This window comes from Oryctolagus cuniculus, chromosome 3 (genome assembly GCF_964237555.1).
Source record: "Oryctolagus cuniculus chromosome 3, mOryCun1.1, whole genome shotgun sequence".
Classification (NCBI taxonomy): domain Eukaryota; kingdom Metazoa; phylum Chordata; class Mammalia; order Lagomorpha; family Leporidae; genus Oryctolagus; species Oryctolagus cuniculus.
Window position 1 is genome coordinate 141,689,990 of NC_091434.1, and position 15,993 is coordinate 141,705,982.

The 15,993-nt window shown below is 42.7% G+C and overlaps 1 protein-coding gene across 1 annotated transcript in view; it reads left to right on the top strand.

Annotated features, from left to right (window-relative positions):
- Positions 1-15,993, top strand: part of CCDC146 (coiled-coil domain containing 146) — a 206,088-nt gene that overhangs the window by 133,836 nt on the left and 56,259 nt on the right. The window contains exon 5 of the mRNA XM_002712021.5: positions 7,430-7,487. Coding sequence (XP_002712067.2) covers positions 7,430-7,487 — 58 coding nt within the window. The remainder of the gene's footprint in view (positions 1-7,429; positions 7,488-15,993) is intronic.

Genomic DNA, 15,993 nt, shown 5'->3' on the forward strand with positions numbered 1-15,993 from the left:
TGCTTCATGTATTTTGAGCCTATGTTGTTAAGTATACACATTAAAAATTGTTATTTTTTTAGAAAATTAGCCCTTATATCATTATGTAATACTTCTCTTTATCCTTGATAACTTTCCATGCTCCAAATTCTTCTGTCTGAAATTCATATAATGATTCTCATGTCTTTTGATTAGTGTTAGAACAGCTTGTCTTCCTCAATCCATTAACTATTTAAAAAATTATTTATCTGAAAGGCAGAGTGATAGAGATCAGTCTTCCACCTGCTGGTTCACTCCCCAAACGCCTGCAATAGCTGGTACTGGGCCAGGCTGAAGCCAGGAGGCAGGAGCTACATCCCGGTCTCCCTTGAAAGTGACAGACACACAACTGCCTGAGCCATCCTCTGGTGCTTCCCAGGCGCATTAACAGGAAGCTGGATTGGAAACAAAGTAGCTAGGACTTAACTGGTGCTCTGATAAGGGAGGCGATAAACCATGCAGCGGCTTAACCTGCTGGGCCACGACACCCACCCAGATCCATTTACTTTTCCTCTATGTATGTCTTTCTATTTAAAGTGAGTTTCTTGCAGACAACCTATAACTGGATTTCATCCTTTTGACTCATCCTGATGATCTCTGTATTCTAACTGACATTTAATACGATTATTGTTGTAGTTGGATTAGCCTATGTCATATTTTTGGGTGCTTATTAGTTTTGTCAAATACACTTCTCTGGGTATTTTGTGGTTTCAACTGAGCATTTTTTTATGATCCCATTTTCTCAGCTCTCTTAGTCTATCCAATTTTTGTTTGCTTGTTTCAGTGGTTGCTCTAATTTGTAACTAATCCAAGCAATGACACTAAACACTTCAAGGAACTCATAATAAAAAAAAAAAAATCTCAATTCCTTTGTCCCCTCTTTTGTATCATCACTGTCATTTATTTCACTCAGATATAAACACACTTAAAAATGCATGTTTGGGGCCAGCGCTGTGGCGTAGCAGGTAAAGCCACCACCTGCAGAGCCATCATCCCATATGGGCACCAGTTGGAGTCCCAGCTGCTCCACTTCCAATCCAGCTCTCTGTTATGGTCTGAGGAAGCAGAAGAAGATGGCCCAAGCCTTTGGGCCCTGCGCCCGCATGAGAGACCCAGAAGAAGCTCCTGGTCCCTGGCTTCAGATTGCCACAGCTCCAGCCGCTGAGGCCAATTGAGGAGTGAACCAGAAGGTGGAAGACCTCTCTCTTTCTGCCTCTCCTTCTCTACGTAACTCTGACTTTCAAATAAACAAATCTTTTAAAAATCTATGTTTGTGGCCAGTGCCACAGCTCAATAGGCTAATCCTCCACCTGTGGCACCAGCACACCGGGTTCTAGTCCTGGTTGGGGCGCCGGATTCTGTCCCGGTTGCCCCTCTTCCAGGCCAGCTCTCTGCTGTGGCCCGGGAGTGCAGTGGAGGATGGCCCAAGTCCTTGGGCCCTGCACCCGCATGGGAGACCAGGAGAAGCACCTGGCTCCTGCCTTTGGATCAGTGTGGTGCGCCAGCAGCGGCGGCCATTGGAGGGTGAACCAAGGAAGACCTTTCTCTCTGCCTTTCTCTCTCACTGTCCACTCTGCCTGTCAAAAAAAAAAAAAAAAAAAAAAAAGAAAGAAAAAATGTATGTTTTATCTAAAACATACATAATTGAATACATTATTGCTAGTATAATTGTGAACAAACTGTCAGATATATCAATAAAAATGTTTTTATCTTGCTTTCATCTACTCTCTGGTGTTCTGTCTTTCTGAATATAGATTCAGGTTTCTTACCTATATCACTTTCCCTCTCCAAAGAGCTTCTTTTAATTTTTTTAAAAGGTTGGTTTGTTTATTTGAAAGACTGAGTTACAGAAAGGAAGAGGCAGCGAAAGAGAGAGAGATCTTCCAGCTGCTGGTTCACTCCCCACATGGCCGCAATGGCCAGAGCTAGGCCAATACGAAGCCAGGAGCCAGGAGCTTCATCTAAGTCTTCCACGTGGGTGCAGGGGCCCAAGGACTTGGGCCATCTTCTACTGATATCCCAGGCTGTAGCAGAGAGCTGGATCGGAAGTGGAGCAGCCGGGACTTGAACTAGCACCCATATGGGATGCCAGCACTGCAGGCGGTGGCTTTACCTGCTACACGACAGCACCGGCCCCTTCTTTTAACATTTCTTGTGAGGCAGGTAAACTGGCAACAAAGTCTCTCAATTTTTGTTTGTCTCAGCTAGGTTTTATTTCACTTTTTTTCAGATTTATTTATTTCAAAGTGTTATAGGGAGGGAAGGAGAGACAGTGATTTCCTATCCACTGGTTCATTGCCCAAATGGCCACAATGGCTTGGGTTTTCCAGGCCAAAACCAGGATCCAGGAACTCCATCTAGGCCTCCCACATGGGTGGCAGATGCCCAAACATTTGAGCCATCATCTGTTGCCTCTCTGTATGCATTAGCAGAAAACTAAATCAGAAGGAGAGTCGTCCAGACCCCAGCTGGCACTCCAACAGGGCATACAGGCATGTCAACTGGCAGCTTAACCTGATACACCACCTTGTCCACCCCGCACAAAGTAAGTAGAAGCAGACTGGGGAGGAAGATCAAAATTTAAAGATCCATTGAAATGCTGGTGAACTTATCATTTTCTATATTTTTTAAAGATTTATTTACTTGAAAGACGAATGACAGAGAGAGAGGTCGAGATTGAGAGAAGTCTTCCATCCTCTGGTTCACTCCCCAAATGGCTGCAATAGCAGGAGCTGAGCTGTTCTAAAGCCAAGATCCAGGAGCTTCTCTTGGGTCTCCCATGTGGGTGCAGGGGCTCAAGCGCTTGGGCGATCTTTCACTGCTTTCTCATGTGCATTAGCAGGGAGCTGGATCAGAAGTGGAGCATCCAGGACTTGAACCAGCACCCATATGGGATGCCAGTGCTGCAGGCTGGGGCTTTAACCCTCTGTACCACAGCACCAGCCCCAAATTTATCATTTTCCCTACTCTGATATCACCTAGTATGAACACTAAGCAGCATGAAATCTAGAAGTGGACACTGACTGGGGCCGAGAAGCCACCAGTGAAAGAAAGCTCTCTAGTTTTGGCTCTGGAGCAGGAAAGGAACTCTCAGTGCTCAAAGAGAGTGCTCAGCCTCTGTCTTTAATCCTCTCCACCGCAGCTCCACTAGAGGCAGGAGCGGCAGCAGCCGCATGCAGTGGGAGCCTCCAGGAGCCACAAGTCTGAGGGAAGCAAGCCTTTGCCAGTTTGGAATCCCTGATCCCCAGAGAATGGGAAATAAATCTACTCTTCTTGTTTCCTTTTTTTTTTTTTTTTTTTTTTTTGACAGGCAGAGTGGACAGTGAAAGAGAGAGACAGAGAGAAAGGTCTTCCTTTGCCGTTGGTTCACCTTCCAATGGCCGCTGCGGCCGGTGCGCTGTGGCCGGCGCACAGCGCTGATCCGAAGGCAGGAGCCAGGTGCTTCTCCTGGTCTCCCATGGGGTGCAGGGCCCAAGCACCTGGGCCATCCTCCACTGCACTCCCTCCCGGGCCACAGCAGAGGGCTGGCCTGGAAGAGGGGCAACCGGGACAGAATCCGGCGCCCCGACCAGGACTAGAACCCGGTGTGCCGGTTCCACTAGGCAGAGGATTAGCCTGTTGAGCCGTGGCGCCGGCCTTGTTTCCTTCTTTCTCAGTGCCTGTCTGTCTCTCCCTCCTTCCCCTTCCACCACCTGGCCCCAGGCATGAGCAAAGTTGCAGACGTGTGTGGTGTGGGTGCACAAGGCAGCTAAAAATCACTCTTCTAGTTGAAGGACAAAGAGAGAACAGCTGAGCGTCCAGAAGGTGCTGGAGAGATCCTGGAGGTGGGAGAGCTCGTGAAAGCAGACGCAGTGAGCTGTTTCTCAGCTTCTGGGCTCTCCCTCATGCTGTGCGTGCGTGGATCTGACCCGAGACAGGGAAGACTTTGAATGCTGAATGAAGGCAGTCCACTTCCCAGGTCCAAAATCTGCCAGTGGCACCCATGCAGGAAAGAGCTAAACAGCCCTACACAGGTGTTGAAAGGTTTTTTTAAAACCATAGCCCCAGGATGTTGGCTGGATTCTTTGACCTGAACCTAATATTAGATCTACTAAACAAAAAAAATCTGTTTTTCATAGGATTTAAACAAGACACATCTCATTATATAAAGTTCAAAATGTCCAGAGTACAATCCAAATTTCTTCTCATGTAAAAGGCCAGGAAAATATCAGCTTGCATGAGAAAAGCCAATCTACACCACTAATGCGATGACAGAGGTCTTTGATTATCTGACACATACCCTGAGAGAAACTTTTTAAAGGTACTAAAACAATCTCAATCCCCTTTGAAACAAATAGGAAAATAGAAAGTCTCAAAACACAAAGAAGACATACATGGACCCTTTAAAACTGATAGAGCAAATGAAATTTTTAAAAAACATACGGGCTCAATGGCAGATTAGAGATGATGAAAGTCAGAATTTATAGATATTATCCAATCTGAATAAAACAGAGAAAAAAGAATGAAGTGAACAGAGCCTTAGGCAGCCATGGGACATTTAATTCATGTCATCAGAGTTACAGAAAAAGTGTGTGATGATGGAAAACAAATGGCCAAAGACCCCCAACACATAAACCCACAAATTCAAGAAGCTCGGTGAGCCCCAACAAGACAGCCTATGTCCTCCTAAAACTTCTGAAAGCGAAAGACAAAAAGAAAGAAACTTTTGTAAGAAGACATAGAAAAGCTTCAAGAATGACTCACAGGGTTTTAATTTGGAAAAATGACGTGACTGAAGGGCATGTGCTGCCGAGGTTTGGATGGTGTTTGCCTCCCCAGAGGCTCCTGTGTTGGGAGCTTGGCTCCCAGCTGGTGATATTAGGTGACGTGGAGCCTTTAAGAGGTGGGGATTTGAAAGGGAATAAGGTGTTTCTCGTGGAACTCTTGAGGTCTCATGCAAGGATGGTCCCTAAAGCCCACACTGTCTCTTAGTCCTGTGCTGTCCTCCTGTGTGTGTTCCCAACATCCAGTGTTGGGCCCTTCCCAGAGCTAACCCTACACAGCCTCCAAAAATCGTGAGCTAAATGCACCTTTTTCTTGATAAGGCCACCCTGCCTCAGACATTTCATTAGAACACTGCAAAATGGACTGGAGCAAGGAAGAGGAAAAACAAAGCAGATTTCAGAAGAGAAGTTAGTTTTAGTTTGAAAGTTCTCTGGTACACACAGCTAGACTTATCCAAAAATCAGCTGAAAATAATAAGTTGGAGTTCCAAGGAAGTTCTGAACTGGAGATGAGGATCCCGAAGCCATCCCTGTGAACCGAACTGTGAAAACAACAGAGTAAAAAAATGTTAGGCTTTAGCTAGGCTCTGTGACAAGTATGGATAAATCTCAAATCCCAATGCATAACATAAAATTTTGTTTCTGGCCCACAGCATAGTCTAAGTGCAAGTAAAGTAGCCTTCATCCCATAGCTTTGGCAACCAGAGCACAGGCCTTCCAAGTTAACACGGCTGGGGAAGACAAATGGTATTGGCTTGCACTCGCCTTCCTTTGGCATGCCTCCATGGTCCCAATCCAATGTGAGCGAGGCTGTGAAATGCAGTCCTCCTGTTTGTCCAAGAAGGGGAAATGGTGTGAACACATGACAGTGTGTTGGTCACAAGGCCAAAGGCAGATCTTTATGAACTTAGTCCAACAAGCCTGAGATAGACGTATAGACCAGGTTGGTGCACCTGGTCATCTTAAGAGTTCCTCTCGGAGTTGTGATAGTTTGGACTAAAAAATACCATTAAAACTAGTTGGTCTTGGCCGGCGCCACGGCTCACTAGGCTAATCCTCCACCTATGGTGCCGGAACCCCAGGTTCTAGTCCCAGTCGGGGCGCCGGATTCTGTCCCGGTTGCTCCTCTTCCAGGCCAGCTCTCTGCTGTGGCCCGGGAGTGCAGTGGAGGATGGCCCAGGTGCTTGGGCCCTGCACCCCATGGGAGACCAAGAGGAAGCACCTGGCTCAGGGCTTCGGATCAGCGCAGCACACCAGCCGCAGCATGCCAGCCATAGCTCGCTCGCTCGCTCTAACTCTGCCTTTCAAAAAAAAAAAAAAAAAACTAATTGGTCTCAAATACCCACATGTAAATATCCAGTTTACCTTGGCTCTTGGTCTCAGTCTGTGCTCCCTTTGAAGTGTTCACGTGACCCACGGGTTCTGTGTTTCCTGTACCTCTTGAGTCCCTGTGAGGCTCCTCCTGGCAGTGAGAGCCGTGACTCTGCGCTGTTCCTCTCTAACGTCGTGTCTGAGAAACGCAATTGCTGTTCCTCTCTAACGTCGTGTCTGAGAAACGCAATCGCCTCCTAAAACACTGAGCTCCGGGAAAACTCCTCTCCATTCCCGTGAACACTTGTATAGTTTTTGCTTCCAGGATTTCCATGAGGATTTCGTCCAATCTGGATGCAAAGAATGGGTCATTCTGGGGAAAGAGAGTTGCATATGCATGCCCTTAGCTCATCTAGCATATAAAGTATTTCATTTCAAATAATGAAAATGAGACTGAACTTCATTGCAGTTTCACTTATTCAGGTAATATTTATTGGATGCCAACTCTGCACAGACATCTTGAGGCACTGATGATGCAGTGGTGAACAGAACAATGTCCCTGCCCTCCTGGAGCAGGGTTTCCCCTGGGGAAATAAACGAATGTGTTCTATAATGTCAGGTAGTGATACATACTACAGAGAAAAGTAGAGCAGAAATCGTGGGGAGTGTTGGTGCTACTTTGGGTAGGATGTTCAGGCTTGGTACTGATGTTTGTGAAGTAAGGAGGGAGTCATGGAACAAGCAAGCCAGTTGGGGGACCAGGAAGGGCAAAGACCAGGAGGAAAGAATTAGTTTGGCAAGAAGGGCAGTGTGGCCAGAGCCAGAGAGTGGCAGGCAGGGAGACAGGAACAGCAGACCATGCAGGCTCAGGAAAGGAGTTGAAACTTTGGTTCTGACATCATGGGAAGTTATCAAGCATGGAGGTCGTGTGATCTTGTTTGTGTCATTAAGAAAAGAAGCCACTGCATTGGCTGGGTGGAAAACGGAGGGTGGAGGCAGGCAAGTGGATTGGTTGGGAGGCTGCAGCAGTAAAAGCAAGACACATAAAGAAGAAAATGCCAGAGTCTGTCTAGGAGGCTGACTTTAGGGGAGTGGCCTTGCTTCTAGATATAAAGTGCTAAGCCACCTGCTGTGCTGGTTGAGACTGCCCAGTGTTCCTGGAGGGCAGGGGCTAGGAAGCACCTCCATGGGCCTATGGGTCCAAGGAAAGCCACCACGATGGACATGAGGACACTTGGAATTGTGGGAAGGCATTCTGAGAATGGAATGCAGACAATGATGAGTGCAGAAAGAACTCACCCTTTTGTACTTTCTCAAAATTGATTTTTGTTTTCTAGTTTACAGGAAGAAAAAATGATGTTGCAACAGGAGTTTGAGAAGATACCAAAGCCAGGAGTAAGTCTTGGGTGATCTAGAGTTTGTTTGATTCAAATATCCCCTTTGGAAACCATATTTATCACACCCCTACCCCGAGACATTGGAAACATTGAAAAGCCATAACTGTTGAGGATGACCGAAGGAACATGTTTGTAATTTCTGGAGTAAATATAAGTGGTACCTATTATAGGCTCTGGCCATGTGGTATCTAATTGAGGCTGTGTTTAGTCGGACAATGTCTGCTTTGTGTCCAGAATAAGAAAAGATTCTGGCCGGCGCCGCGGCTCACTAGGCTAATCCTCCGCCTAGCGGCGCCGGCACACCGGGTTCTAGTCCCGGTCGGGCGCCGGATTCTGTCCCGGTTGCCCCTCTTCCAGGCCAGCCCTCTGCTGTGGCCAGGGAGTGCAGTGGAGGATGGCCCAGGTGCTTGGGCCCTGCACCCCATGGGAGACCAGGAAAAGCACCTGGCTCCTGGCTCCTGCCATCGGATCAGCGCGGTGCGCCGGCCGCAGCGCGCCGGCCGCAGCGCGCCGGCCGCGGCGGCCATTGGAGGGTGAACCGACGGCAAAAGGAAGACCTTTCTCTCTCTGTCTCTCTCTCTCACTGTCCACTCTGCCTGTCAAAAAGAAAAAAAAAAGATTCTGCGGTTGGCAACTTTTTTTTTTTAAAAATGCATCATTTTTGCCACTTCCATGATCCTCATTGCCTTGTGTACAAATCTCAAGTCATTACAAGAAATATTCATAAAGATGTATTGCTGTCTACTCCTGCATAATAAATCGTCCCAAAACTTCAGGGTTCAACACAACCATTTCTTCTATTTCACAGTTCTTAGTTCTTCTGTACTGAGTTGACTCAGCGGGCGCAGGCTAGGCTTGGATGGCATCATTCATGTCAGCCAGTTGGCAGGCTAGTTGTCTAAAGTCCCACGTGACTAGTTGGTCACCTGATGGTTGAAGGGTTTCCAGCCTCAAGAGAGAGAAAATTCCAACACCTGAGAATTTTTGAGCCTCTGCTTAAATCATTTTTGGTGATATCCCATTGGTGGTCAAAGCATATCACAGGGTCAACACTGGAATTAGGAAGTAGAGGAACAGGCCTTATCACTTAAGGGGAAGAATGGCAAAGATGCATTGCAATCAAGCATGCATATCTTGTGGAACAGATATGTGGCTACTTCTTGCACTCTACCATAGAAAGTTCATTGCACCTTGCATTGCTTCTGCTTTCTGAATGGTTGTATTTCAAAAGCATGTTGGTGGTGGTTTCATTCCAAAGCCAGCCCACAAAATGCTCTTTAATGTAGGGTAAAATAGTGTTAATTCTGTATATGGATATCTAACCACCATTCAAAACACAGATACTTAGTGTGGGAAAGCATCTTGAACTTTAGTTCCAAGTTATAGGATCATTCATTTTAATGTCTCTGAACTTCAAGAGAGGGAGGGATGCATTAAAAAAAAAAATCCAAAGCAGGCCACATGAATCTATCCACTGAGCCACAGGTAACATGTACATTTTCTGAATATAAGAAGGCTCTTCCCATAGATTGAACAGCCCCCCTGGAGAATCAGACACAGGAAACAAAGATCTACTATGAGTCTGAGTTGGGGGACATTTGAGGAGAACACATGAGCTACACAAGTGATATTAAGAAGAGCACAGGGGGTACAAAGAGTTCCATGTTCCAAATATGAGTGAGTTCCCTTATCTTCAGTTCCCACGTGTGGCTCAGGTTAACCCTAAACCAGATATTAAAAGATTATCTGTATCTGATTTTGTCAAATCACACTGCTACCAGAAAACAGACTGGGCACTTTCATGAATACTTTTTGGTATGAAATAAAAATTAATTCTGAAAAAGGATACATATTAAAATACAGGAGACTAGAAAAGAGCACTAGCTGAAAGGGGGCAGAAATCAAATATCATGCAAAATAATGTGGTAGAATTAAATTATCATGCCTTTGTGAGTAAGTCATAAATCATAAGTTGTGTTTTTCCCAAAAATCTTTTATTTAAGGAATACAAACTTCATACATTTCATAATAACTACTTCAGGAACATGGTGATTCTTCCCACCACACCTGTCCTCCCACCCCTCTCACTCCGCCCTATCCTATTCCCATTCTTATTTTTTTTACTAAGATCTATTTTCAGGACTAAGAGTCAAAGGGAGCACATAAACAAGTCTAGTATCTGCTAACACTAACCGATAGAATAAATAAAGGGGAGAGTGATCCAACATGGGAAGTGAGATACTCAGCAGACTCATAGAATGGCGGATGTCCTAAATAGCACTCTGGCCTCAGAATCAGCCCTAAAGGCACTCGGATCTGGCTGAAAAGCCCATGAGAGTATTTCAGGCATGGAAAGCCAAGACACTCTGGCAAAAAGATCTCTGTGAGTGAGATCCCAGTGGAAAGAACAGGTCTTCAAAGAGGGAGGTGCCTTTCTCTGAAGGGAGGAGAGAACCTCCACTTTGACTATGACCGTGTCTAAACAAGATAAGAGTCGGAGAACTCAAGGGGCTTCCATAGCCTTGGAAACTCATGACTGGTGCATAGGGAGATTACTGATGCCATAAACAGGAATGTCAATTTGTAAAGTCAACAACAGGAGTCACTGTGCACTTACTCCTCATGTAGGATCTCTGTCCTTAATGTGCTGTACACTGAGGCTTAATGCTATAACGAGTACTCAAACAGTATATTTCACTTTGTGTTTCTATGGGGGTGCAAACGATTGAAATCTTTACTTAATGTACACTAAACTGATCTTCTGTTAAAAAAAAAAAAAAAGAAATTATCAATTCCCAACTTGACTCTCACTGGGATTAAACATGACAATAGGTCTGATCTGATTTCATCATCATTTAAAAAAAATCATCTATTATTTTTCACTTTATGTTTCTGTGTGGGAGCAAACTGTTGAAATCCTTACTTAAGGTATACTAAGCTGATCTTCTGTATATTAAGATAATCGAAAATGAATCTTGATGTGAATGGAAGGGGAGAGGGAGTGGGAAAGGGGAGGGTTGTGGGTGGGAATGACGGTATGGGGGGGGGAAGCCATTGTAACCCATGAGTCGTACTTTGGAAATTTATATTCATTAAATAAAAGATAAAAAAAAAGATCTATTTTCAATTAACTTTATACACATACGATTAACTCTGTTAAGAGTTCTACAAATTGTATATTAAAAAACTGTTCCTAGGCAGTTGAGACAGGGTTGTTCAAAGCCATTGCTTCTCAAAGTGTCAATTTCACTTCTATAGATGGCCTTTTGGGTGCTCTGTTAGTTATCATAAGTCAGGGAGAACAGATGGTATTTGTCCCTTTGGGACTGGCTTATTTCACTATGTATGATGTTTCCCATTTTCATCCATTTTATCGCAAAACACTGGATTTCAATGTTTTTTAATGCTGTGTAGTATTCCATGGTGTACATACCCCATAATTTCTTCATCTGGTCTTCAGTTGATGTGCATTTGAGATGATTCCTTGTCTTAGCTCTTGTAAATTGAGCTGCAATAATCATAGGGGTAAGATAACTCTTTCATATGCTGATTTCATTTTCCTTGGGTAAATTCCCAGGAGTGGGTTGGCTGGGTCATACAGTAGGTCTATATTCAGATTTCTGAGGTATCTTCACACTGTCTTCCATAGTGGCTTTACCAGTTTACATTCCCAACAGTGCATTAGGGTACCTTTTCCCCATATCCTCACCAACATTTGTTGTTTGTTGATTTCTGTAGGAGAGCCATTCTAACTGGGGTGAGGTGAAACCTCACTGTGATTTTGATTGGCATTTCCCTGGTGGCTAGTGATCCTGAGCATTTTTTCATGTGTCTGTTGGCAATTTGGATTTCTTCTTTTGGAAAATGTTCGTTTAAGTCCTTTGCCCATTTCTTAACTGGGTTGTTTGTTTTTTTGTTGTTGTTGTGGAGTTTCTTGATGTCTTTGTATATTCTGGTTATTAATCCTTCATCAGTTGCATAGTTCCAAATAATTGCTCCCATTCTGCTGGTTGCTATTTCCTTGCTGATTTTATGTCTGGTTGATCTGTCCCTTGCTGAAAGTGGGGTATTGAAGTCCCCCATTACTATTGTATTAGAGTCTATGCCTCCCTTTAGATCCTTTAACATTTATTTTAAATAATCAGGTGCCCTGTAATTAGGTGCTTATACGTTTATAATAGTCATACCTTCCTGTTGAAATGATCCCTTGATCATTATTTAATGGATAAGTGACATGAAAAGATAAATTTATTTTTGATGCAAAAATCTTTGAAATGCATACATAGTTTGTTATAATATACATTTTCATACATTTTGTAGATTCCCATATAATCCATTTAAAAGATCCACTTCACATTAGTTTTATTTTTTGAAGGTTTTTACTTAATTAATACAAATTTCATATGTATAGCTTTTAGGGACATGGTGTTTCTTCCCCCCATTCCCGCCCTAGCACCCCCACTCCCATCCCACTTCCTACTCCCTCTCCCATTCCATTTTAAATTGAGGTTCATTTTAATTGATTTTATATACAGAAGACCAACTCTATACTAAATAGAGATTTCAAATATTTGCACCCACACGACACACAAAGTATAAAGTACTGTTTGAAGACAAGTTTTACTGTTAATTCTCATAGTACATCTCATTAAGGACAGAGGTTCAACATGGAGAGCAAGTGCACAGTGACTCTTGTTGTTGATTTAACAACTGACACTCTTATTTATGATGTCAGTGATCACCTGAGGCTCTTCAAATGAGCTGCCAATGCTTTGGAAGCCTTTTGAGTACACAAACTGTTGGTTTTCAGAGAAAAGTACATCCTTCTTTGATGGCCCCTCCTTTCCACTGGGATCTCACTCACAGAGATCTTTCATACAGAATCATTTTTGCCACTATGTCTTGGCTTTCCAGCCTGAAGTGTGCTCATGGTATTTTCAGTCAGATCTGAATGCCTTAGGGGCTGATTCTGAGGTCAGAGTGCTGTTTAGGGCATTTATAATTCTATGAGTCTGCTGTGTGGACTGCTTCCCATGTTGGAATTTTCTCTCCTTTTTAATTCTATCTATTGTTATTACCAGGTACTTGGTTTATTTATGTGATCCCTTTGACTTATGGTCCTATCTATATGATCAATTCCATACTTAATATGATCACTTTATCACATAAGATGGGATTAGTGCCACCCAGCTAAATGGGATTGGAGTCCCACGGCAAGTTTTTAGTTTCACCCTTAGGGGTAAGTCTGTGAGAATGAGTGCCAATCTGTACAGTTCCTCCCTTTCTCATTCCCGCTCTTATTTTTAACTGGGGTCTATTTTCAATTGACTTAATACATCTATGTTAGTTATGGAGTTCAACCAATGGTATTAAGTAGAGAAAAAAGAATAAAAAATAAATAAAATTAAATAATAAACTGTTCCTCAACAGTCAAGATAAGGGTTGTTCAAGTAATTGCTTCTCATAGTGTCAGTTTCATTTATACAGGTTTCCTTTTAGGTGCTCTGTTAGTTGTCACAGATCAGAGAAAACATATGGTATTTGTCCCTTTGGGACTGGCTTATTTCACTAAATATTATATTTTCCAGATCCACCCATTTAGCGGTAAATGACTGGATTTCGTTTTTTTTTTTAACTACTATGTAGTATTCTATAGAGTACATATCCCATAGCTTGATGGGCATTTAGGTTGATTCCATGTTGTGGCTATTATAAATTGAGCTGTGATTAACATGGAGGTGTAGATGACTCTTTTATTTGCTTATTTCATTTCCTTTGGGTAAATTCTGAGGAGTAGGATGGCTGGGTCATATGAGGAATAGATTCAGATTTCTGAGGTATCTCCAAACTGTCTTCAATAATGGCTTTACCAGTTTGCATTCCCACCAACAGTGGACTAAGGTACCTATTTCCCCACATTTTCACCAGCATTTGTTGTTTGTTGATTTCTGTATGAAAACCATTCTAACTGGGGTGAGGTAAAACCTCATTGTGGTTTTGATTTGCATATCCCTGATGACTAGTGATCCTGAGCATTTTTTCATGTGTCTGTAGGCCATTTGGATTTCCTTTTTTGAGAAATGTCTATTTAAGTCCTTTGCCCATCTCTTAACTAGTTTGTTTGCTTTGTTATTGTTGAGTTTATTGATTACTTTATATACTCTGGTTGGTTATTTTTTTTTTGACAGGCAGAGTTAGACAATGAGAGAGAGAGAGACAGAGAGAGAGTTATAGACAGTGGGAGAGACAGAGAGAAAGGTCTTCCTTCTGTTGATTCACTCCCCTAATGGCCACCACAGCTGGCGCTGCTCGCCGATCCAAAGCCAGGAGCCAGGTGCTTCCTCCTGGTCTCCCATGAGGGTGCAGGAACCCAAACATTTGGGCCATCCTCCACTACCCTCCCGGGCCACAGCAGAGAGCTGGACTGGAAGAGGAGCAACCAGGACTAGAACCTGGAGTGCTGGCACCACAGGCGGAGGATTAGCCAAGTGAGCCACAGTGCCAGCTATACTCTGGTTATTAATCCTATATCAGTTGCATGGTTTGAAAATAATTTCTCCCATTCTGTTGGTTGTCTCTTTACTTTCCTGACTGTTTCTTTTGCTGTATAAAAGCATCTAAATTTGATGTAATCCCACTTATAAATCTTAATTTTACTGCCTCTGCCTCAGGGGTCTTTTCCAGGAACTCTGTGCCTAGGCCAATGTCTTGCAGGGTTTCCCCAATGCTCTCTAGTAATTAATGGTATTGGGTTGTAGATTTAGTTCTTTAATCCATTTTGAATGGATTTTTGTGTAAGGTGTAAGGTAGGGGTCTTGCTTCATATTTCTGTATGTGGAAATCCAGTTTTCCCAGCACAATTTTTGTTGAAGAGACTGTTCTTGCTACAGGGATTGAGTTTAGCTCATTGGTCAAATATAGGTTGGTTGTAGATGCTTAGATTGATTTTTGGCGTTTCTATTCTGTTCCATTGGTCTATCCATCTGTTTTGTACCAGTACCAGGCTGTTTTGATAATAAGTGCTTTGTAGTATATCTTGAAATCTGGTATTTTTATGCCTCTGGCTTTATTTTTGTTGTATAAGTTTACTTTAGCTATCTGAGGCCTCTTGTATTTCCAAATGAATTTCAGCATAATTTTTTCTAGATATAAGAATGCCTTTGGTATTCTGAATGGTATTGCTTTGAATCTGTAAATTATTTTTGGGAGGATGGACATTTTGATGGAATTGATTCTTCTGATCCATGGACATGAAAGTTTTTCCCACTTTTTTTATGTCTTCTTCAATTTCTTTCTTTAGAGTTTTGTAATTCTTGTTGTAGAGATCTTTGACCTCCTTGGTTAAATTTATTCCAAGGTATTTAATTTTTTGTAGCTATTGTGAATGGGATTGATCTTAGAAGTTCTTTCTCAGGCATGGCCTTGTCTGTGTTTACAAAGGCTGTTGTTTTTTGTGTGTTGTTTTATATCCTGCTATTTTACCAAACTCTTTTATGAGTTCAGTAGTCTCCTAGTGGAGTCTATTGGTTCTCCCTCTATATATAATTATATCCTCTACAAATAAGGATAGTCTGACTTCATCTTTACTGATGTCAATCCCTTTGATTTCTTTTTCTTGCCTGATGGCTCTGGCTAAAATTTCCAGGACTATATTGAATAGCAATGGATAGAGTGGGCATCCTTGTCTGGTTCCAGATCTCAGTGGGAATGCTTCTAGTTTTTCCCCATTCAATAGGATGCTGGCCATGGGTTTGTCATAAATTGCCTTAATTATTTTGAGGAATGTTCCTTCTAGACTGAAATTTCTTAGAGTTTTCATCATGAAAGGCTGTTGTATTTTATCAAATGCTTTCTCTGCATCTATTGAGATAATCATATGGTTTTTGTTCTTCGATTTGTTAATGTGATATATCACATTGATTGATTTGTGCATGTTAAATACCACTTGGTCTGGGTGAATGATCTTCCTGATGTGTTGTTGAATTTTATTGTCCAGAATTTTGTTGAGGATTTTTGTGTCTGTTCATCAGGGAAATTGGTCTATAGTTTTCTTTCTCTGTTGCATCTTTTCCAGATTTAGGGATTAAGGTAATACTGGCTTCATAGAAGGGATTTGGGAGGATTCCCTTCCTTTCAATAGTTTTAAATAGCTTGAGAAGGATTGGTGTTAGTTCTTCTTTAAATGTTTGGTAGAATTCATCAGTGAAGCCATTCAGTCCTGGGCTTTTCTTTGTTGGGAGGGCCTTTATTACTGACTCAATTTCTGTCCTGGTTATGGGTCTGTTTAGGTTTTCTGTGACTTCATGGCTCAGTTTAGGTAGATTGTGTGTGTCCAGCAATCTATCCATTTCTTCTAGTTTCCTGGTTTGTTGGCATACAGCTCTTTGTAGTAATTTCTGATGATTTTTTTTATTTCTGTGGTGTTTGTTGTTACATTTCTTTTTTCATCTCTAATTTTATTAATCTGGGGCTTCCTTCTCCTTTTTTTGGTTAGTTGGGCCAAT